The sequence below is a fragment of the Esox lucius genome, chromosome 9 (assembly GCF_011004845.1).
Source record: "Esox lucius isolate fEsoLuc1 chromosome 9, fEsoLuc1.pri, whole genome shotgun sequence".
NCBI classification, from domain to species: Eukaryota; Metazoa; Chordata; class Actinopteri; order Esociformes; family Esocidae; genus Esox; species Esox lucius.
In genome coordinates, this window is record NC_047577.1 from 25,152,593 (window position 1) to 25,177,418 (window position 24,826).

Below are 24,826 nucleotides of genomic sequence, written 5' to 3' on the forward strand. Positions count from 1 at the left end.
TTGTTTGTTGTTGTTCTCTATTAGTTCTCAATTAGGTTTATACTCAGTGCAACATTGCATGATGATATGTGTTTCATATTATCTATCCACAGTTGTTGTTTTGTTGTTGTTATAATCGACTGAAATCAATGAATCAAGCACATAAAAATGTACACTACAACAGGAAAATTATGATTGCATACAAAATTGTCTGTTTATTTTGTATGAAAAATAAACAGTATTTATACAAAATAATTTGTATAAATACTGTTGGCTTCTTTCTGGTTGTCACATTATAGGGATCTTTGAGTACTACCCAACTCCAGGAGATTGAGAAAAGCATCCGGAACATAATTACAGAGGACAGTGCAGTGTACATAGAAGAGGTTTCCCTGGCCCGGGTTAAAGACATCCCAGGACTAAGGACCGTGGAAGAGGTGAACTGTGTGCCTATTTGAGTAGATGGTTTCTATTTAAGTAGATGGTTTCAGGTCCAGCATTTTCAGGATCTGTGCTCCACCCTACCAAAAAATCTGGCGCTCTGTGCATGTGCTGATCATGTTTTATAAAAATTTTATTCTATAATGACCCCTGACTATCCTTTTCAAACCGTACACATCTGAAAGATCAGATAATGACGGACACATTCAATATGTACCTAACAGAACCTAAAAAAAGCATTGTATAACATTAAGAAGAACCTAATCACATTTAATCGTGATTTAATTAAGGCAACACTTAAATCACACGTCGGGTCTCGATTAACTAAATATATTAAAGATCAAATTCTTTACTGTACATTGTATATTCTGTTGAGAACAAAATTGCGTAACAACAGTCAATGTAAACCATAATCACCAACCGATTTAAGGCTGGATTCAAACTCTCACCCAAAATCTAAGTAAACAATTTGAAATTACAGGCTGTTGCAGCTTGCGTGAATTTCATCATGGAAACTCATAATGTGACTCAGTACTGTGTATTTCCTCCATGTGCCTGTATGCACTCCCAACCACACCTGGGCATGCTCCTGATGAGACAGTGGATGGTGTCCTGGGGGATCTCCTCCCAGGCCTGGATCAGGGCATCAGTGAGCTCCTGGATAGTCTGTGGCGCTTTTTCGTGGCGTTGGATGCAATGATACATAACGTCTCAGAGGTTCTCAGTTGAATTCAGGTCTGGGGAACGTGAGGGTGAGGTCAATGGCATGAATGCCTTCGTCATCCACAAACTGCCTATACACTCAGGCCACATAAGGCTCAGCATTGTCCTGCACCAGGAAGAATCCAGTGGGCCACTGCACCAGCATAAGGTCTGTTGATGAGTCTGAGGATTTCATCCCAGTACCCAACAGCAGTCAGGTTACCGTTGGCTAGCACACGAAGGTGCAACCCTGCAATGTTTACCATGGCGTCTCCAGACTCTTTCACGTCTGTCACGTGTTCGGTGTGATTCTGCTCTCATCTGTGAAGAGAACGGGGCGCCAATGTTTAATCCGCAGCCACGATGTAAAAAGAATAATGGTGATTGTAACTATTTGTGAAGTGCCATTCATTCATGTAGCCTATACAAGGCAAATATTAAGCCAATTGTTGCAATTTGTAACTGCAAGATATAAGTATACTGCATAAGTGGTTTGTTTGAATTCAAGGTTTAATTCAACCCCTCTAATCCAATGTAATTCTTCCTAGGTATACCCAGATCCAGTTAGAGTGGTATCCGTGGCAGTGCCTATATCAGACCTGTTTGTTTCTCAGACTGTTAGACCAACGTCAGTGGAACTCTGCTGTGGAACGTAAGTGAAGTAAATGCATTTGCTATTAAAATATGCACCATCTGACCTTTTTGAATGTGAAGATGTGGCAAACTGAGGTATTAGATTTGATAATTCCATTAGTATCAATTAATTCCAAAAAGGGATCAAATATTTTTACAAAAAATTGCTTCTTGACCAAGTGTCTTTCATTTTTCAGGCATTTACGAAGGACAGGGGAGATTGGGGATTTGGTCATCGTTTCAGAGAGACAGATGGTGAAAGGGATTAGCCGTATCATTGCGGTCACTGGAGACGACGCCAGACAGGTCGGTTTTATTAAAACTGGAAGTCGTAACACTAATAGGTAGTCTTAAAATCAAAATGTATTGGTTGTGTGAACACTTTTGAAGGTGCTGTGAGGTTCTATTAAGGACATTTTCTTCGATAAGAACTCTAAAGGGAAGTAAGTACGGAGACAAAATAATCTTCTCATAATCGTCACAATTAGCAGTTTAATTTACCTGCAAGGAGAGACGAGTCAAAAGCTTACAGAATAAACCTGTGAAAATACATGAACAGTCAGTAAGACACTGCCCTGCTGTCTTATGTCAACAATACATAGGTTTTGCTCAAAGGGCGGGCTGTCCCCCCACCTTATCCCAAGGAACTAAGGACACTGCTTATTCATTCTCTAAAGACAACTTTTGTATTTTGTACTTTCCTTCCTGTCATAAAAGTTTACCTAAGTAGGGGTAGGGGGGAAATCATAAAAGACAATCAACTACATTCCTGAAGAACAAAGGACATATATCCATATTGGTTTAGGCAGATTAACAGATTGTCAGAGTACCAATGATCCGCTGATATTATTCAGACATGTCACAAACAAAGACCAGAGTTACATACCAGGTAATAGAAAAGCAGACATTTCTCAAATGTACATTACACCGTAAAAATAAATCCTGTACAAATACGGTAAAATGTCTGGCAGCAGAGTCACCAGTAAAAAGCTGTAAAATTACAGGAAAATCTTGTTAGAGATAAACTGTCAAAAAATGGTCATTCGTGACTCTGTTTTTACAGATTTTATTTGTTATTCTGTCCAGAAATCCAATCTATTAGAGTGGTATTGATCGTAAAAAGAAAAGTGAACTGTCCTGTTAAAACACAGATGAAACTCACAAACAGATAACAAATCACTAAAATAAAGACATTTGCCATGTTTATTTACTTAAATGAATGTACTGCAACTGTAAAATAACAGACATTTTTTGTAGGACAACACTGGGACAACACTGGGACAACTGTATTTTATTTTATTTAGGACTGTATTGTTACAGACTTTAGTTGTTATACTGTCCAAAAATCCAATCTATTTAAGTGGTATTGAACAGCAAAAACAGTGAATTGTTCTGTTAAAATATGGATGAAACTCCTTCATAGAGGGCAAATCACCGTTAAAATTAAGATGTTAGCCACAAAGGACAAAAATGTATTTATGTTTATTTACTGTAAAATGGTGTACTTAAAATCCTGTAAATATATGGTAAAAGGTCTGGCAGCAGAGTCACCAGTTCAAAGCTTCAAAATATTGTAAGAATAGAGATAAACTGGAAAAAGATTCACATTGTCATTCTCCTAAAAAATATGTTTGGTTATGAATATCAAAGTAGTGAATTTTCCTGCAATGAAAGAAATATTGAGAAAACACTTCTAATTGGTTATACAAGTTTATTTGCCATATTCAAGTCATGGTACAGGATAAACAAATAATTCAAACAAATGTCAACTTCAATAATGGTTCTCACACCATTAAAAACACATGCAGATTATTATTCACTAATGATCTAAAACATTGTTCTCAAAAACAATACCCAGAATTAGGAGCTGACAGAAAATGTCACGTGTAAATACTTTGCACCCATGCCAGAATCATTCTGTAGCAAACTTGCAGTCCACCTTAAAGTTTCCAAACTAAACAGCCTCAGTGTCACCTACTCTAGGCCCATATTCCATGCTTCCCTTTAGATTTCTCACAGCCATAACAGCTTCAGAGACTAAGAAAGTCAGTGCAGTGTCATTATTCACAATCCTAGCCATTCAGGATTGAATTTTAAGATAAAAGACATTCAATTATATGTTCCCCTACACTAGGGGTTCTCAAAGTCTACATTCAAAGGTCCAAATCTGAATTTTCATCAATGACAAAGGTCCGGAACTGTTGGTAATTACAAAAAAAATAATTTATAAACATGTATAACAAATTAACATTCATTTTATGAAAAAATAAGGTGCCTTTTGCATTCAAAATACATGGATAACAAGTGCAAAAGTGGCAAAACAATTCATTTAAGTGTCTGGATTTTTCTTAACAAAACACCGCAAAAGTAACATGCATGGTGCAAAATACAGCTGTCAGTATGTATTTTTGGTTTATACAACACATTTTGCCCTTCATGACAACTATGAGGGGGGTGAATTTATTTATAACTTATCCGTTTATTTAATATTTACATTTCTGCACAGTTAAGGGCGTGGTCCACTCCTGTTTGTCTGCTGTTAGCTGTTAGCCAGCTGTCACGTTTCTTCCTCAGCTAATTCCAGCTGCTGAACTGGACATATCGGCCATGTTCTTGCTTTTTTTTCTGGATTATTTCATTCAATTTAATACATGCATTATACCTTCGCCCACGCCTTTGTATTCCGTCGTTGTCGAGTATCAAGAGAACAACCAGGGCTGTTTTTCTGTTGTTTTCCTCTGTGAACATGCACTCATGGATGTCTGACAATTTTGTTGCTTTTGTGTGGAGATTCCAGATTTAAAAACGTGTAAAACGTCTATAGATATAGAGGCTACACTCGTTCTGCGATACCGTTGCTCTCACTGAACAGACTAACGTTAGATATGCTTATGTACGTCAGATGCAAATTCCTGGAGGTGTCAGTGCTTTCCGTCCATGCAATAAATTAATGCACACCTGAATGAGCACGGATTTCTAGCGCATTTACTTGAACTTCTTAGGTAATAAATATGGTTTGACCGATTTGAGAGGCAGCCAAAATAACATTTTAAAATGGACTGAATAAAGCTCTCTATGAACTTGATGTGCAATGCCGCGTTGGCTGATATGACATGTTTGTGCATGAAACACAAGCTCACAGCAATACTGTAAGTTAATACACTTTAACTAGCAGAATAATACAGCATCACGATACACAGTCTCACTTTTAGCTATGTCTTAATAGTATTTCGAAGGGCAAAAACATGAACTTTAACTTTTGGCTTTACTTCAAGTCAGCTGTTGTTAGTCACTTAGTGGGAGGCCAGTAGCATATAGCATTAGCTTAGCCTGAGCAAACTCGTTCATGTCGAGCTAGGTTTCAGGTTTCAGCATCCAGGCTCCTCACTGAGCTCATCCAGCCTCTTTGCCCGTTTCTGTTTATCCGGGAGTGACGTGCGTTGACGCGCTGCCAAAATGGCAACGGTTGGCTCCGCCCACTTTAGGCTTCAAAACTGCTCTTCACAAACCTACGGGTGACGTCACGGACACTACGTCCATATTTTTTTACAGTCTATGGTTGAAATACTAAATGGAGGCGGGTCCGGATTGAATTCCCTCCGGGGCCGGATCCGGTCCGGAGTCCGGACTTTGAGAAGTGCTGCCCTACACTGAAAATTTTCCGAATGTATAAACAAGCATGTATTCACACCCCATGTTTATACTTAGTGGAGGCACTTTGGTAAATTCATAGGTCAACATCAGTCAATTGTTTTTGTAATAATTGCTCATGCTTAGTAAAATTGGTCAGGAATCATTGTTGGACAGGAATATTTAATGTCTCAGATTATTTGAGCCTGAGTCATTCTGGTGAATCGTTTAATGTGTGTAATTGTCCGATGGAAATATAAAAAAGCTATGTAGGACTAGAGTTTTAAATGGGCTTTGCTCATTTCATATTTCTTTTGATCCTAAGATACTCCCCCTCCCCTGCCAATGAAGTGTAACAGAATGATAAAAAATATATATCCTCTGTCTATATATTAATATAATCATATCCAAAGTTTGTATGGACTGTTACCATATAATGAAAGTTAGTTTACTGTCATGTTAAAGCTGCACTATGTAGCTAAAGTTGGCAGTCTATTCCCTGGTTGAATGCACAGAGTACTTTAGCAAAGCTACACTAGTCAAAAATGTTTAAAATTTTTCTAGACCAGGTACACCGCTTCATGGCAATGGTATTCCCTGATGGCAGTGGCCTCTTTTAGCAGGATAATGCGCCAATGTGAATGTATTGTGAATGTGAATGTATTGAGGATGATTAAGTGTTCAAGATATTGCCCTGGCCTCCAAATTCATGTTTTGGCTCAGCAGTCCATCCATCCATCATCTTCCGCTTATCCGTGGCCGGGTCGCAGGGGCAGCAGTCTAAGCAGGGATGCCCAGACTTCCCTCTCCCCAGACACTTCCTCCAGCTCTTCCGGGGGGACACCGAGGCGTTCCCAGGCCAGTCGGGAGACATAGTCCCTCCAGCGTGTCCTAGGTCTTCCCCGGGGTCTCCTCCCGGTGGGACGGGACCGGAATACCTTCCCAGGAAGGCATTCCGGAGGCATCCGAAACAGATGCCCAAGCCACCTCAGCTGACCCCTCTCGAAGTGGAGGAGCAGCGGCTCTACTCTGAGCTCCTCCTGGGTGACCGAGCTTCTCACCCTATCTCTAAGGGATCGCCCAGCCACCCTGCGGAGAAAGCTCATTTCGGCCGCCTGTATCCGGGATCTTGTCCTTTCGGTCATGACCCAAAGCTCATGAACATAGGTGAGAGTAGGAACGTAGATTGACCGGTAAATCGAGAGCTTCGCCTTGCGGCTCAGCTCTTTCTTCACCACGACAGACCGATACATCGACCGCATTACTGCAGAAGCTGCACCGATCCGTCTGTCAATCTCCCGTTCCATCCTTCCCTCACTCGTGAACAAGACCCCTAGATAGTTAAACACCTCCACTTGAGGCAGGTACTCTCCACCAACCTGAAGTGGGCAAGCCACCCTTTTCCGACTGAGGACCATGGCCTCGGATTTGGAGGTACTGATTTTCATCCCAACCGCTTCACACTCGGCTGCAAACCGTCCAAGTGCATGCTGAAGGTCCTGGCTTGAAGGGGCCAACACGACAACATCATCCACAAAGAGCAGAGACGAAATCATGTGGTCCCCAAACCTGACACCCTCCGGCCCCTGGATGCGCCTAGAAATTCTGTCCATAAAAATTCCGAACAGAACCGGCGACAAAGGGCAGCCCTGCCGGAGTCCAACATGCACAGGGAACAAGTCTGACTTACTGCCGGCAATGCGGACTAAGCTCCTGCTTCGGTCGTACAGGGACCTGACAGCCCTTAGCAAAGGACCCAGGACCCCATATTCCCGAAGCACCCTCCACAGGATGTCACGAGGGACACAGTCGAATGCCTTCTCCAAATCCACAAAACACGTGGATTGGTTGGGCAAACTCCCATGAACCCTCCAACTGTTCCTCCTGAATCCGAGGTTCTACTATCGGCCGTATTCTCCTCTCCAGAATATCCAGAGACTTGAGGGACTCAGGGCGGATCTCATCCACCCCCGGTGCCTTGCCACCGAGGAGTTTCTTGACCACCTCTGTGACTTCAGCACAGGTGATGGACGAGTCCACCTCTGAGCCCTCATCCTCTGCTTCCTCAATGGAAGACGTGACGGCGGGATTGAGGAGATCCTCGAAGTACTCCTTCCACCGCCAGACGACATCCCCAGTTGAGGTCAACAGCTGCCCACCTCTACTGTAAACAGCGTTGGTATGGCACTGTTTCCCTCTCCTGAGGCGCCGGATGGTTTGCCAGAATCTCTTCGAGGCCAGCCGATAGTCCTTCTCCATGGCCTCACCGAACTCCTCCCAGGCCCGAGTTTTTGCCTTCACAACCACCCAGGCTCCAGTCCGCTTGGCCTGTCGGTACCCGTCAGCTGCCTCATGAGTCCCACAAGCCAACCAGGCCTGATAGCATCCCTTACTTCATGTTTTGGCTCAGCAGTGTATACAGTAATTGAAATTTTTGCTGCATTACCCATTCAAATAAATCTTAGTTAACTACTAAAAAGGGATAGTTTTTCAGTGGGATAATTACAAATACATAATTACAAAATGTATGGCAAAGACACCAGGAGTGGCTATGGCTGACGAGTGCTTAGAAGATGTTTTAGTTCAGAGGTGTGACATCCACAATCACTACATCTGTATCAAAAGGTTGCTCATCTAGAATAAAGTTTCTCAATTTTCTCAATAAACCATTATAGGAACATGATGCGAAGAGTAAAAACTCATTAAACTCATGCATGCATCTTTGCTCCACAAGCAAAATGAGTCCTGTGTAGCTGAACTAATAGTGTGACTCTTCCAACACTATAGTTTTGCCCAGGGTTCCCTTCCCATGGGGTAACAGTACCATTTTCCTTTATTTATACTCAGTAAACAGTAAATTGCTCTTGATCAGAATATCTGCTCAATGACTAAACTGTTAAAAATAGGTTATCAGGTTATTTTAAATGTGAAAAAAATTATTGAACGTTCCCACAACCAGCACTGGCCGGAGATCGCTTCCTTTTTGGTTTCGGCTCTCGGTCAGTTCTCCGTAGCTTGCTAACTTTATGCTCGGTTAAAATATGGGAAAATAAGGGGCTGTGCAACATCGTATACACTTCTGTAATCATAATGAGATCAATATTGGATTACATGAATACTTTGTTAATAAGCTATTGAGATTTGTCTGTCGAATGTCCAATCTAAAACTAACTTCACTGCAGTAATTATTTGTTGATTCCAGCATTTGGTCATGTTAACAGCGTAAATTCATACAAAACGTTATCTGCATATTTGGAAACCATATTTTACAAAACTAGCTACCTTTAGCTTGCTAACATAGCTAGCACAACAAGTTGACACTAGTAAGTTAGCTACTATAGCTAGTGCAGTTAACGTAATGTTGTTGTACCATTCTGTTTGGGGGAAAAGCAAATATGAAATGCTCAGTCATCAGATGTAGTGTAAAGTGTACCCTTATCTTGGTCAGGTTTTTACAAGATTCCATTTTAAAGGGTTTTTAATGAGACCATTAAGCAAAGGGTTGTTGTACTGTAACGTTACAATGTAGTTTCGAAAATGCAGTGCATTTCTGTGTACCGGTCTTCCGAAATGAGGGGGCGGGACATAAACGTTCAGCGCTAGCCAACCTCGGCACATACAGGTACTTTAGAAAAAAGTACGTTCCGAAACTTTTGGGGAGGAAAAGAAATGCTAGCAGCCAAAGGGTCCATGTACGGCGTATCAATTTATCAATCTCATTAATAACAAATATTAAGTTCTGCTTTTCTGATGAATCAAATACTTATGTCATGCATAAAATGCAAATTAATTACTTAAAAATCTAACAATGTGATTTTCTGGATTTTTGTTTTAGATTCCATCACTCACAGTTTTAAGAGTACCTATGATAAAAATTACAGACATGCTTTGTAAGTGGGAAAACCTGCAAAATCGCTAGTGTATCAAATACTTGTTCTCCCCACTGTATAGTTTCTAGGAGGTTACACAATTAGAGAAAGATATTGAGACATTGACATTGACCACTGAAAACAACCAGGCAATAGATATTAACGATCATTCAGTTGCACACTGCACTTATTTTGGCAACCCTGCATGCTTTTGTTCACTGCATAAATGGTGAAACAAATACAACATACCAGTAGCCCAACTCATGGAGAATAGAATGGAAAAAGCGATTTCAGTATCTCATCAGGGCCGCTCTGGATTAGGCATGTCAGATTGCTTATGTCTATGCGTAGTCTGCCTGATACATTCAGGCCTATTCAGTTTTCGAATGGGTGTTGGGAGTAACGTTTTGTTATGATTGTTAAATCCAATTAAAACAGGGAAGCGGAAAACATTACTTGAGTTGTATCTGTTTTGTCCAGCCTGCCTGGACCTGGTCCCTATGTTTAACACCTTGCGTCTATTTATTCTATCGGCAACTAAGAAACATTGCTACGGTGAAATCTGTATTTTTTATACCTTGTAAAGACTTATGCCTACTATTGAGCTATAGATGGGTGCTGGCAGCCTGGCCCACTTTACCAGTCCTCCACCTGATCACGCACTTGCCACAATGAAAGTAGCCTAACTGAAAACAGGCCACATGCTAAAGACATCAATTCTCTGGTTAAATAGTTCTCAAAGCAACCCAATTATGTATCCATAACAGACAAGGGAGCACTGAAACTCGTTTGTGTGCTACATGATTGATAGCCGTCATCTGATGGTTTCTTCTTAAGTGTCCAATCACAGTGTTCCAAGCATAAAACACACAGTCCAATGTGGACAGCTCTATCAAATGGGTGAGGTCCCGCCCCATTTGGCTGACGCACAACTTCACACCATCCAGATAGGTTTTTAAAAATTGCCTGCTGTTTATAGACAAACCCGTTGAAAGCCATAACAACAATCAACTGGATCTACCTTGCATTCTCTCAGGTCCAGACTTCCTTGCTGACACAACTTTTGTGTGTTAGGACTGTGAAAAGCTTAATAAGAAACTGTCTTTCGGCAGTTAATCCACAATTCTCTCCACTATTACGCAATACCTCCCACCAATTACGTTGCCCTACACACTACTCACGCTGAGGGTGATGGCTCAATTCATTTTAGTAAAGGGAAGCGTGGCGAGTGAGTGGCATGTTGGGTGACGCGTGGAAGCTGTGGAAGGCGAAGAAAAAGTTAAACTTTTCTGAACTTTATTGCAAATCACCTGTACCCTATCACTGGGGATTGACCAATCACAGGATTTTGTGTAGGCGGCTGTAACATTTTAAATGCACACTATTAGCATGAAGAGATGGAAACAAAAAAAAAATGCTGCGTGGAGTAAATAGATCACTTTATTGTGGTAATGTCAGCTAATATAGCAAGCATGGGTTACCCACACTGTCGGCTATACATTTTATTTATTTATACTGATCAATGTGATCATGTCACAACAACTTAACATTGCTGTTATGATGCTAACACACCCACAAACACATGATGTCAATCCACTTTTTTGAGCACATGCAAGGATGAGGGGTGATTAGATTAATTCAAATTGTTCTATTGGTAGCTATAGTGTTGAAGTACAGTAGCTAGTGTAGTGTTTGTGTATTTGATGACAACGTATTAGATAAATATGCATTGATCATCTTCATTAACCCACCAGGTACATCGAAAGCCTCAGGCACCTTTACCCATATTGCTTTCTTTACTTTTGATCATTATACTGCTCTGGAAATCCGGACACCACAAGGATGACTTTTTCCTCCATGTTGGTTGTTGGAAAGATTGTAAGGTTAGGAACCTTTAACAGGGTTATCGTGGAGAGGAGGAACAGACACAACTTTTGTGATTGGCTGTCACCCAAAGCCGGCTAGCGATTCATCTCAAATGTTGCATAAGAGGAGCTGGAAAATTGAAGAAACATATCTATTACCACTTTAACATGTGCACTGTTTCTTTCTATCAAATCAGTGTTTGCCTCACCATGCCTTTGGTTCAACGCAGTCCTAAGATGTCTAGGCCCATGGGTCGCCTTGTAGGATAAACATTTTGCAAGGGCAATATCATATAATTTGCTATTCTTGTGTTTGCGTCAAGGATTTCTTGTGAGTTTCCAGTTGGTATATCCATCTCGTATAAATGTGAATTCGACCCCTGGAAAATGCCTACAGGGGCACTTTCTTTACTATACTCAATCCACATGAAGTGGATACCACCTTGAAGAGAAGCAGCGTGATTTGCCATTTATCATACTTAAAGGGAACTTTGCTAGCTTTGGTTGACAGGCTGGTTCATCAATGGCAGACAAATCTGTTGGCAGCATCAAGGAGAGGTGACGATGGGGTAGGCAAGCATGTCTGGCTCAACATGGCATTGGCAGTTGTAATGGCGATTGTCGTTGTTTCTATCCTGGCACCACCTGTTAAAGTATTATTCTGGAAGCTATTGGTAGATTGATCCAAATCCTTCTCCTCCAGTCCTCTTTTTCTGAAGAACCTTGCAATCGACATTTGATTTGCCATTGCTAGAACTACAAAATTACATTAGCTGGTGAGTCAATTCGAATAAGCTAGCGTGGTAGAGCTCGCTACAAAGTTTAGCCAGGTGACGTTGCCAGGTTGTTGAGGTAAACCCCCCTATGAAAACCATTCAAAAGTAACCAACAGTAGGAAGCCAACTTGATTTTTGCAGACTATTTCTTTGTTACATTATAAAAAAATGACCCATAGAAAATAAAAGTCATATGCGATTCTTTTAGAAAAGCAATAAAATCACACAATTTATATTGAAACATTTCTGGGAAAGGTTTTGTGCAGGGCTGCGGCTACACCCCTGGTTTATGATTAATCATTAGAAAGCCCTTTTGAGATTATGTTAGCACCGCTGAAAACTGTTGTTCTGATTAAAGGGACCCTTCACACTCATGTCACAAACTGTTTGCCCTCCTCCCATCAGGCAGGTGGTACTGGTCTCTCCGTTCTTGCACGAGCAGGCTCAGTTACACTTTCTTTACATCTGCTGTACATCTGCTCTGGACTCTGTCAATGCCTTATAAGATTTTTCATTGCTGCTATTCCTGTATTTTATTTACTCATGTCGACTTGCACTTTAACTTAAACTTGCACTCATTGCACATTGCACATTTAGAACTGCCCCTGTAATTGCATTTTCAGTTGTTACATACACGTCTACCTCTGGAACCTCATTGCTGCTACCCTACTCCTTCAGTTGCCTGGATAGCAAATTCAGAATGCCATTGAGAATTGCTTATTTATCTCACTTGTACATACATTATACTTAATACCTGTATATTTTCTGTAAAATGTTATTTAAAATGTTATTGTACATTTTCCACTGCACATTTAGAATAGACATATGTAAAGCGTTGGCATTAATTGCACGCCTATACATTCCGCTTGTATATAAATACACCTCTGGAAAAAATTAAGAGACCACTGCACCTTTTTCGTTCCTTTACAAAAAAGTTTAAAAGGAGAGTTTTGAGTGAGGAACAGAAGCGTTCAATTTGCAGTGGTCTCTTAATTTTAACCCTTCTTTTCCTTTTCGACTTTTTTGGAAAGGAAATAGAAAGGTACAGTGGTCTCTTACTTTTTTGCCAAGAAGCTGAAAATCACCTACAACAATGTGTAGCTTCACAGAACAGCGCAAATTTACTCTAACCAGAATAAAAAGAGGAGTTGGAGGCTCTGGTGCACAACTGTGCAAGAGGACAAATACATTTGATTGTCTAGTTCGAGAAACAGACACCTCACAGGTCCTCAACTGGCAGCTGCATTAAATAGTACTTGCAAAACACCAGTCTCAGCGTCAAAAGTGAAGAGGTGACTCTGGGATGCTGGACTTCTAGGCAGATTTCTTCATCTGTCCAGTGTCTGTGTTACATTTTAATCTTTTCTTTTTATTGGCCAGTCTGAGATATGGCTTTTTTTCGCAACTCTGCCTAGAAGGATAGCATCACGGCTGATCAACTTGATGTTTCATATCAATTTTATGTCATTTTAATAGACCAATATATTATTTCAAAAATCAAAGAATTTCTAAGTGATCTTAAACTTTTGAATGGTAGTGTACACTCACCTAAAGGATTATTAGGAACAGCTGTTAAATTTCTCATTAATGCAATTATCTTATCAACCAATCACATGGCAGTTGCTTCAATGCATTTAGGGGTGTGGTCCTGGTCAAGACAATCTCCTGAACTTCAAACTGATTGTCAGAATGGGAAAGAAAGGTGATTTAAGCAATTTTGAGCGTGGCATGGTTGTTGGTGCCAGGCGGGCCTGTCTGAGTATTTCCCAATCTGCTAATTTCCTGGGATTTTCACGCACAACCATTTCCAGGGTTTACAAAGACTGGTGTGAAAAGGGAAAAACATCCAGTATGCGGCAGTCCTGTTGGCGAAAATGCCTTGTTGATGATAGAGGTCAGAGGAGAATGGGCCGACTGATTCAAGCTGATAGAAGAGCAACTTTGACTGAAATAGCCCACTGCACCTTTTTTATTCCTTTCCGAAAAAGTTGAAAAGGAAGGTTTTGAATGAGGAACAGAAGGGTTAAAATTAAAAGACCACAGCAAATTGAATGCTTCCGTTCCTCACTCAAAATCTTCCTTCTCTACTTTTTGGAAAGGAAAGAAAAAGTCACAGTGGTCTCTTAATTTTTTCCGGAGATGCATATGCTCAGACAAAGTCTGTGTATTAATCAATGTTCCCATAGTACAGAAATTAACTTAAGCCATAGAGAAAAATAAATAGACATATCTCTTGCTTGTCTACACAGACCACATTGCAACACAATGGAATACATATTAAACTGTAGAATATGGCCCTTTGGAATTGTGGAGGTGTGGCAACATGAGACTTGGACTGCGCCTATTTAGAAAAGGGCAAAGCATTATGTAAACCCAGATTGTAGTAGGGGAAATAGCTAATTGTTTTTGCATTGACATGCTTTTATAATTAACTAATATAATGAATAACTCATTTAGTTATAGGCATTAGAAGGTTGTGTAGTTTATTTTGGAAAGGTTTTGAAGCATTTATTTTGGTGACTCTGGCCACTGCAGTAAATGGCTTGTGCATTGAAATTCCAAAATGGTAATTGATGATTGATAACTGTATTAATTGGCATAACTTTCATAATAAGCGATAATTAACTATAACTCATGAACAATGGCAAGAGAGACCAAATGTACTTTGACTATCATAACTTAAAATTCATAAAGGTTTATCCTATATGAATATAGTATTTTGGCTAATTTGCTTAATAAGTGTTTATTAACCCTAAAACAGTAACTCTCAAACTTAGCAACATTTACTTCAATACATTTATTTTCTAATAATTGTTTTCTGGGCTCACAGGCTCAAGAGGCGGGACAGGCCCTGGCGCAGGAGGTGGAGTCTCTGATGGCCCGTCTTGCAGCAGTCACCAGCCCCTGTCTTGCATCCACCTATCGGCTAGCCAAAGAAGTGGGGGTACTGACAGATGTATGTATACTTGTCTGCTTCCTTCACACAGATCTAGATGAATGACTCATCAGCCTGGCAAGACTGAGAATTCTTCAAAATCCAAAATAAATTTTAGGCAATATTCAATGACCTACAATGCTTATATTACATTTTCACCCATCTTGGATTTCCCAGATTTCTCTGAACCTTCTCAAGATTAAAAGTTGTGAATATTTTATCCCTGATCTGTTATTAAACCCTGTTTTCTGTAGCAAATTAACATTTCCTTGAGGGAATCACTGCTGTTCTGTTTACCTATATATGTACACATGGGGTAACTTAGACATTTCCTTGAACAGGGAAATTACATGAAATAAGTTTGAATATGAAATATAGCTAAATGAATAGGAAATATAAGGTTTGAAATAAAATAAAAATTATTGAAATAATAATGTCCTTCAAACATGGCTTTTGTCAAATAATCCTTTATTTGCAGTATCTTCAGCCTTGCAGACCTTTGACATTCTAGTTGTGAAAATATTTCGCCCCATCCTTCCTGAAGGACCTGGAACAAATTGGACTGGCTTGATGGGCACTTCTGACGTACCATATGGTCAAGCTGCACGCACAACAGCTCAATGCCATGTCGTAAGAATTTCACTGTTGAGGACAAAGTTATTTTGTGTATTTGACAATAAAAAGACTAGGGTTGAGATCCAATGACTGTGCTGGCCACTCCATTATAGACAGAAAACCAGCTGACTGCTTTTTCCCTAAATATTTATTGGATTTGGAGTTGTGCATTGTCCTTTTGTAGGAGGAAATTGGCTCCAATCAAGAGCTGTCCACAGGCTATGGCTTGACGTTGCAAAATGGTGTGATAGCCTTCCTTTTTTAAGATCCCTTTTACCCTATACAAATCTCACACTTTACTTTACCAAGGCACCCCCAGACCATACACACTGCCTCCACCATGTTAGACATGCTTGGCATCAAGCACTCCTCCATCTTTTCATTTGTCTCATGAATATATTTATTTGTGATCTGGACACCTCAAACTTAGATTAATCTGTCCATAACACTTTTTTCAAATATTCATTTGTTCAGTGTCTGTGTTCTTTTGCCCATCAGTGTCTTTTCTTTTTATTGGCCAGTGAGATATGTATTTTTCTTTCTTGCAACTCTGCTTAGATGGCCAGCATCCCAGACATGCCTCTTAACTGTTCACATTGAGGCTGGTGCTTAGCAGGTACTATTTAATGAAGCTGCCAGTTGAGGACCTGTGAGGTGTCTGTTTCTCAGACTAGGCACTCAAATTTATTTGTCTTCTTGCACAGTTGTGCACTGGAGCCTCCCACTCCTCTTTATATTCTGGTTAGAGACAGTTCTGTGAAGTCTGTGCTGTTTGTGAAGGGAGTTGTACACAGCGTAATATGAGATCTTCAGTTTCTTGGCAATTTCTCACATGGAAAAGCCTTCATTTCTCTGAACAAAAATACTGTTGGCGGATGAGTTTCAGAAGAAAGTTCTTTGTTCCTGGCCATTCCATTTTGAGCCTGTTGTTGAACCTACAATTGCTGATGCTCCAGATACTCAACTTGTCTAAAGGAGGCCAGGTTTTTTTTTTGTTGCTTTTTTAATCAGCACAAGGGTTTTCTGATGATCAATTAGCCTTTTAAAAAATCTAAACGTATTAGCAAACACAACGTGTCATTGGAACAGAGGACTGATGATTGTTGATATTGGATTTCTGTAAGCCTATGTAGATAGTCCATTGAAAATCAGCTGTTTACAGCTACAATACTCATTTACAACATTAATAATGTCTAGACCTTATTTCTGATCAATTAGTTATATCAATGGATTATATATATTTTTTTACCTATATCAAAGACATTTCTAAGTGACCCCAAACTTTTGAACGGTAGTGTACATTAATATGGTATTAACACAAGAAGTGCCGGAACGGGTCAATTCAGAGGTACCTAAAAAAAATTCTGCGGCATTAATAAATGTACAGGAAGCTCCTTTTAGGAATGCTCTTAGGTATACATGCTTTATCCCCCAGTATTTTCTCGTGTAAAAATAACCACTGGAAAAGTGATTTTAAAGCAATTTTGCCCCTATTTCTATTTTTTATTTTTTAAAGCTGTAATTCTCCTTTGCTGTCAACAGGTGGCGGATAAAAATTGCTTATTTGCCACCAGAGGGTGCAAAGTTTTGGAGATGTGGATTAGTGCGTGTGTGCGTGCAAGTCAGGATTTACATTAGCTGGCAAATGCTGTTGGTGTTATGTGTAGTTTTCCTGCAAATGAAAATATCAATGGCCAAAATGTCCAGTGGAAAATATGCCAAATAAATAAATACATTGATTAAAAGCAAATTAAATAGCCTAATATTGTGTGACCTATAGGATAAATTGCCAAGAAAATAGTGAGCCTCCACTCGCTCTTACAGTAAGACATAACTGAGTGTTTGGTTGTTTGACTAAGCAAAACGTGTTTCAATGTTTAACAAGCAGTGGGACCACAAATTTATATCCATACATTTTAATGACCATTGTCTAATTAGGAAATATGGTTGGAAATGACAAAATTCAACTTACAATATTAGCCAAAATATTTTACACATGCTTGATTGTTATACTTTTGTCAATCAGAATTGATGCCACAAATAAGCGACTGAAACTTGTGTGTCTGATAATAATGTTGCGAAATAAGGTTACATTACGGTGCATTGCAAAACAATTCTAAACTTGGTTTAAACATAAATTGAGAAGAAGATGAGTTTCAGTAAATGATCTGAGCCTATAACTTTCAGCAGAGCATATCAAACACGCTTCTGCATGCAAGGGCTAGACATCTTATGGAAATAGACAATTTGTGCTGTATTTTTTGAGACGTTTCTAACATTGGCTTAAAATCCCTTATTCAGGTTGTAAACATGGTTTTGGAATCAAAATATTGAAAGAAGATTGTTATGTATAAATCTGGCTCAGGCAATTCAGTAATAATTGCGACAGCCCTAAAGCCTATTATGCTCACCCCGCAACGATTGTGAAGAGTTCATTTTGCTGACTAATTGATATAAAAAAAATTTTTTGGAAAAGTGAAAGAAAAATGCATAGTGATCATAGATATTATTGAAAATGTGAAACACATTAGTCTGTCAAAATTTTTACTGTTACACAAACTAAATTAAATAAACTTGATGAATAAATCTGACAGAATTTGAGACATTTTAGCTTGGCATTTTATGGAAGTCCGGACTCAGAGCTTTGTAATGGTACATTGATAATCTGCTCTACTCAGTTCTGAGAAAGAAGCCTTGAAAGATTCACACTTGCCAGAGAGCAGGTCTTTTAGGCCTTTATCCCACCCAGCAATTTAAGTATTCAAATGAGGGCACTCTTGCCTTGTGCTCAACTGGTCTGGTTGGTCTCAAACACATATACATTTTATTTGGTTTGATATGTGCTGGATACATCAGGTAGGAACAGTACAGTAAAAGGTAAAGTGGCTTAGCAGCAGGATTCATATTATAGTAGCAGCAATGTCAGTGCAGAAGGTTTGAGTGCAGGTGGACAGCCACATAATCGTTTAGCAGTCTTACAGTTCTGATGGACTGGGTTGTCACTATTGTGAATTCAAACATGATAGCTAGGCATAATCACACACACCTGGATGAATGACCGGTCAATCAGGTAGCTTATCAAACTGACTTGTTGACTTTTGTTAAGACAATGCAAACATAATAGCTAGGCATAATCACACACACCCCTGATCAATAAAGTGCTGACTTGCTCATTTTTGTGAAGAAAAGCTAGTTACCCAACAAACAAGCTAGAAACCAGGAAAGGTTCGTTGTTGTTACCTACAGTAGATATAAAGTCTACACACCCCTACTAAAATGCCAGGTTTTTTGATGTAAAAGAATGGGTCAAAGATAAATCATGTCAGAAACTGTTCCACTTTCAATGTGACCTATAATGTGAACAACTCAATTGAAAAAAAAACTGAAATCTTCGAGGGGGAAAAATGAAAAATAAAAACCTTACAATAACCTGGTTGCATAAGTGTGCACACCCTTAAACTAATACTTTGTTCAAGCACCTTTTGATTTTATTACAACACTGTCTTTTTTTCATTAGTAAGTTCACATCTTCAAGAAGGCATTTCTGCAAAAAAGACAAAATGCTCTCCTGAAAAGTTGACATGTGACATCAGACCAGTTTCCCGAATTCTGTCACAAAAATGAACTTTTGGATTACAAAGACGCATGTTGCGCCATTTCCTTCCATAAATATCTCTTATGTGTGGGATGAAGACATGAACTTGTAAACAATCTCATCTCCCAAAATCCCACCATCCATTGTGAGCAATTTATGTAAGCACAATACATTTTGTTCCTTGCATAACTGCCCACTGGACAAAGTCACTTTTTGGACAAATCTATTACCCCTGCCCACAAACCTCAATTAGACAAAATCTTGCACCTTACATAAACACTGCTTGCGCAATTATTAGGCAAATCGTATTCCTCAAGGTTTAACACAATTTTCTCAGTCAATCCAAAATATAATTGAACCTCAAACCTGATGCTTCTTACGGAGCCATTCCTTAATTGCCCTGGCTGTGTGTCGTTGTCATGCTGGAAGACCAAGCCACGACCCATCTTAAATGCTCTTACTGAGGGAAGGAGGTTGTTGACCAAGATCTTGTGATACATGGCCCCATCCATCCTCCCCTCAATACGGTGCAGTTGTCCTGTCCCCTTAGCAGAAAAGCATCCCCAAATAATGATGTTTCCACCTCCATGCTTGACAGTTGGGATGGTGTTTTTGGGGTTGTACTCATCCTTCTTCCTCCAAACACGGCGAGTGGAGTTAAGACCAAAAAGCTTTATTTTTGTCTCATCAGACCACATGACCTTCTCCCATTCCTCCTCTGGATCATTCAGATGGTCATTGGCAAACTTCAGACAGGCCTGAAACATGCGCTGGCTTGAGCAGGGGGACTTTGCGTGCGCTGCAGGATTTTAATCCATGAAGGCGTAGTGTGTTACTAATGGTTTTATTTGAGACTGTGGTCCCAGCTCTCTTCAGGTCATTGACCAGGTCCTGCCGTGTAGTTCTGGGCTGATCCCTCACCTTCCTCATGATCATTGATGCCCCACGAGGTGAGATCTTGCATGTTTTAGATTCTGTCTCTCCCAGTTGAATTGTACATATGATAAAGATTACAGACTTCTACATGCTTTGTAAGTGGGAAAACCTGCAAAATCGGCAGTGTATCAAACACTTGTTCTCCCCACTGTATATAGTGAAAAAAAGACGGGGCCTAAAATGGAGCCTTGGGGGACCCCACAAGTAAGAGGTGCCATGGTTGATGAAAATTTGGCTAGGTGGACCGAAAAACTCCTATCAGTCAGGTTTGACTAAAACCATTTCAGGACAGTTCCTTTGATGCCAATGGACTGTTCAAGGTGTTTCAAGAGAATCCTATGATCCACCGTGTCAAAGGCTGCAGACAGGCCCAGAAGCACCAGAATAGCGGGGCTTCCTGAGTCAACAGTTTCAAGGAGATCATTAAAAACTCTTAAGAGTGCTGTTTCAGTACTATGACATGGCTTGAAACCAGACTGAAACTTTTCCTGCATATCATGATTTTCTAAAAAGATTGTCAATTGGTTAAGAACTACTCTCTCTAGTAGGGGTGGACACGAACGAGAATACGGTATTCGGAAAGGCACAAATAACGTGTTTTTTACAAATACTTATTTCAAACAAATACTTTAAAAAAAGATTTGTATTCGGGAACAATAAAACCGTTATATCAAAAAGCTGCGTTTTCTCATGAGACCGCAGTACATGCCGGATGAGTGAGTGAGTGAGTGACGTTCAGTCGGGGGAGGGGAAAAGAATAAAAGCGGTAACTGACACGGGCTGCTCCACACATCTCCATTCTCCACACAGCAACAGAGAGCGCTCGGTATTTCATTAGTTGTTGGTTAACTATGGATGAGGTAATGGCTGTTATGTTATTTTCTTTTCAATGACGTTCCTTGTTACATGTTCATTGCTGGATTTTTGGAAAAATATCAACCAATATTTCCATATCCATAATTATTATAATAGATTTAATTAAAGAATACTTTAAAAGCATGTTTAAAAGCAGCTGGAACACACCCAGAAATAAGGCAAGTATTAATCCGAATCTGGGCCCAACCGTATCAAAAACATGTTTGAACCCTTTGAAGCGTAAGATCACTCTGGTGTGATCAGGCTACAGTGGTTCCTGAAGCATATGATCACACCGGTGTGATTAGAACGTATTCTTTAGAACGCACAATTAGAAGGCCTAGGTACGAGTGACTTAACAATGGCTGGTCAGATTGTGCTTCTTCAACAGAGCTTGGACATCACATGTGGAAACCTCTGTCTGCCTAGATTCATCCATTCACGGATATTTTGTTAAATATATGGGTACATCATTGATGCCACCCATATATGGGAGAATAATTTTCTATAGTACTCACAGCCTTTTTTTTTTTTACTTAAGCTTATTACACAAATAAATATAAATTATACATGGGATATTAAGCATGTTTTTTTTTTTTATGTACAATGAAACAAAACACATTCATACATACTGTTTGTGTTTGGTCCCAGGCAGTGGATTGCACTCCCATACCACAGTGGCAGCGAAGAGAACTTCAAACTCACCTAAAAAGTCTACAGAGGACTACCAACACAATCATAAGGAAACTGGAGACCAAAGAGGTAAATAAAACACACAACCCCGTTGTCCTTTCAAACACCTATTATTTCTCCCACGGAAACAGCTGATATTTTAATGTAACAAGTGAAATGGTATATGAAGGACTGATATACAAATATGAAATATCCTATTGTCTGTAAATGTAGCAGAGTATTTGATAACACCATAATAAAACAACTATAGATGTCGCTCATCTAATTACGGCGTTTTCTTCCATTGGTAAGATCAAGTAGATTGCATCGGCATGCGGCTATTATTTCTCAAATCGTTTTCTGAACGATAGTTGCACGCAATTTTTACAATGTTGCTAACATTATTGCTCCTGAAATAACAGGTTTATTTTAGAAGCAAAATGTTTCCAGTCATGTCTTCATCGCTGCTATAATTACGTGTTTTCTTAAACAAACACTAATAGCCTACACAGAAATAACTACTCTTTGTAACTACTAATAACACAAATAACTACTAATAACACTAAAATACAAAGTACAACTATTTGCTTAGATCATGGTTTTGAAGTTGAGTATGGAAGAAGAACGTATCTTATGACAATACGCAAATTGACTTTAAAACCGGCAGTAGGTTGTATTGTAAACTTTCCTAATTGGTCTGACTACCTTTCAATTTCACTTCCTGTTTTTTTCATTCTACCATTCTGAATAAAGCTTGAGAATGAGAATTCAGTTGTTGGAGAAACAAAATTATTATATCCTCCTTATGGCTGGCTTTTCTCTGTTGACTTGGGCAAACTATAAAACCAACTACAAACCATTTTCTGATTAAAACACCTAAACTATGTTTTACTAATTAAATTATTTCGACATAAAACCAAATACAGGATTTACATTAGTCTAGAACCGCCAGGCCTTTCAGAACCCAGTATCTGTGTCATTTAGCATTGATAGCATTCAGTAGTCTACAAAAGAAAGAATTACTGTGTGGAATACAATAATGGGTTTGTATTTCAGGTCTTATGATAGGAATACGGAAAAAACTAACTTCAACGAACACACAGTATAGCATTTTCATTTGTTTATTTGGCTCTAAAAACAAATTAAATTAATATACACCACACGTAAATTTTCTGAATGAATCCAATAGTGTTGTTTTTATTTTGACATTATTTTGATGTTCACAGGAGGTGGTAAGGGGGTGCTATCTTGATGGAGGTGCTAACGTGAATGGCTTAAATGAGCGCTGGCGGGAACTGCCCAGCTATCTTAAAACTCAGTGCCACGACTGTTGCTACTTTTATAGATTTTGCAAACAAAATCTACCTTCGGGTATAAATAAAGTAACTTGAACTTGAACTTGAACTATAGGAGAGAACGAAGCGAGATTTCACAGTCTCATACATCTAAGCCTAATACTCAAGGACTCATAGACAAATCAGCACCAGACAGAAAATGCGGTTAAATGGCTTGACCGGTTTTAAGAGCCCGCACTCTACTCCAATTGACCCCTATTTAATCTATTCCATTATGATAATTTTGATATTCTGTTTTCTGTGATGGTACTTTCATCGATCAGAACATTTAAAGGAGGAAGTACAGAGACAAAATTCTCTCTGCACAATTTAATAGTTTATTTTCAAATAGAGAGACGCGTCAAACGCTTACAAAATCATAATCAGAGGAATCTCTAACTTAATACATGACAATCATCAGTACCTATTAGGGGTGTAACGATCCATCTACTACATCGATGTATCGATTTATATTCCTATGATCCAACTACATCGATCTGTGCTCAGCAAGTTGGCCTTCCAGACGACATATTTCGATCTAACATCGTTTTAAAATGTAATCAATCAATTGTATCGATACTAGGAAATAACCCATTGGATTTAAGCACGTCAGACTTTATAGGAATGTTTTTTCTTAGCAATTTTAATGATAAAGTCGATAAACGTTACTCGATTCAGTCTGCCTATCTGTGACGTCATCGTCCCGGGCCAGCAGCAGCGCAAAGACAACAAAACATAGCATGGCAGATGGCAGAGGAGAAGCCAACGAGCGAGAAATTATCAAGCCACCATTGCGGTCCAGTGTGTGGAAAGTGTTGGTTGCACTTCATTTTTGATATTAATACTGTATTTGTATTATTTCTATGTTGAAAAACAACAGCAAAAGTAGCACGTAAACCTACTGTTAATTCAACCTGAAGAGATGTTGGTTGCACTTTATTTTTGATAGTAATCTAGTAGTATTTTTATGTTGAAAAACAAAAGCACAAGTAGCAGGTAAACCTACTGTTGAAATGTTGGTTGCAATTACTGTACTTTTATTGAAAATGTATTGAATATTGAAAATGAGAGCAGAACATTTTAACTTCCTGTTAATTCAACCTAAAGTGTTGGTTGCACTTTATTCAAATAAAATGTGAATGCATTTGCCATTAATTGTTGTTTCCTTGTTTGTTTATATCCATAATTAATTGATACCTGATTCCCTTACAAGAAACAACAGGAATCTAGGAAACTTCACCTGCACTGTCCAGTATCCAGGTATTTATTTCAGTCAAACGGGTTGAATTTTTGGCTGAAAAGATACTGAATCGATTTCAAGTCACTGAATCGTTTCGGATCGTATCGTTCTAAATGAACCATTATTGGCCTTGAATCGTATCGACAACCATGAATCGTGATACGAATCGAATCGTGGTTAAAGTGAATCGTAAAATTCTTAAGGAACTAAAGGGCTGATACACTTACATAATTAATATAATAGCATATGACAGACTGTATACAGACTATACATAAAGTTAACATTTTCAACAACAAATAACTAAATTACATGAAGTCTAGGCATATATATACACATTTGTATTTGTAATTTTTTTTATTAAATACGAGAACAAAATGTAAAGTGTTTCCGACACACATGGCCTATCGGCTGCCAAGAGAATTAAATGCTCAGCATTTTAGGCTACATTTTGCCTATAGCATGTATGAAATAGTAAATGTACTTGATTGCAATTAAATTAAACAAAAAAGCCTCATCACGCAACCAAAAATAAACAAAATATGTATATTATTTCAATGCACTACATTGCAAAAAAGGTGCATTCAAATATTATGCACTCTGCATTTCACCAACTAATACAGTGCACAAACACCGAAAGGCTTATGAGTAGGCTTAATAACGCAATTAGATAGCCAGTTCTTTTCCAATTTGTTTCATTCATAGAAGGACAATGGGCCAGTTTTTGTAGTTCACAGCGAATGCATTTATTA

At 39.1% G+C, this 24,826-nt stretch overlaps 1 protein-coding gene across 2 annotated transcripts in view; it reads left to right on the forward strand.

Moving 5' to 3' along the window:
• Positions 1 to 24,826, forward strand: part of aars2 (alanyl-tRNA synthetase 2, mitochondrial (putative)) — a 71,469-nt gene that overhangs the window by 36,764 nt on the left and 9,879 nt on the right. For both annotated transcript variants that reach the window (XM_029122327.2, XM_029122328.2), the window contains exons 15-19: positions 279 to 416; positions 1,671 to 1,774; positions 1,953 to 2,061; positions 14,726 to 14,851; positions 21,483 to 21,593. In XM_029122327.2, coding sequence (XP_028978160.2) covers positions 279 to 416; positions 1,671 to 1,774; positions 1,953 to 2,061; positions 14,726 to 14,851; positions 21,483 to 21,593 — 588 coding nt within the window. The remainder of the gene's footprint in view (positions 1 to 278; positions 417 to 1,670; positions 1,775 to 1,952; positions 2,062 to 14,725; positions 14,852 to 21,482; positions 21,594 to 24,826) is intronic.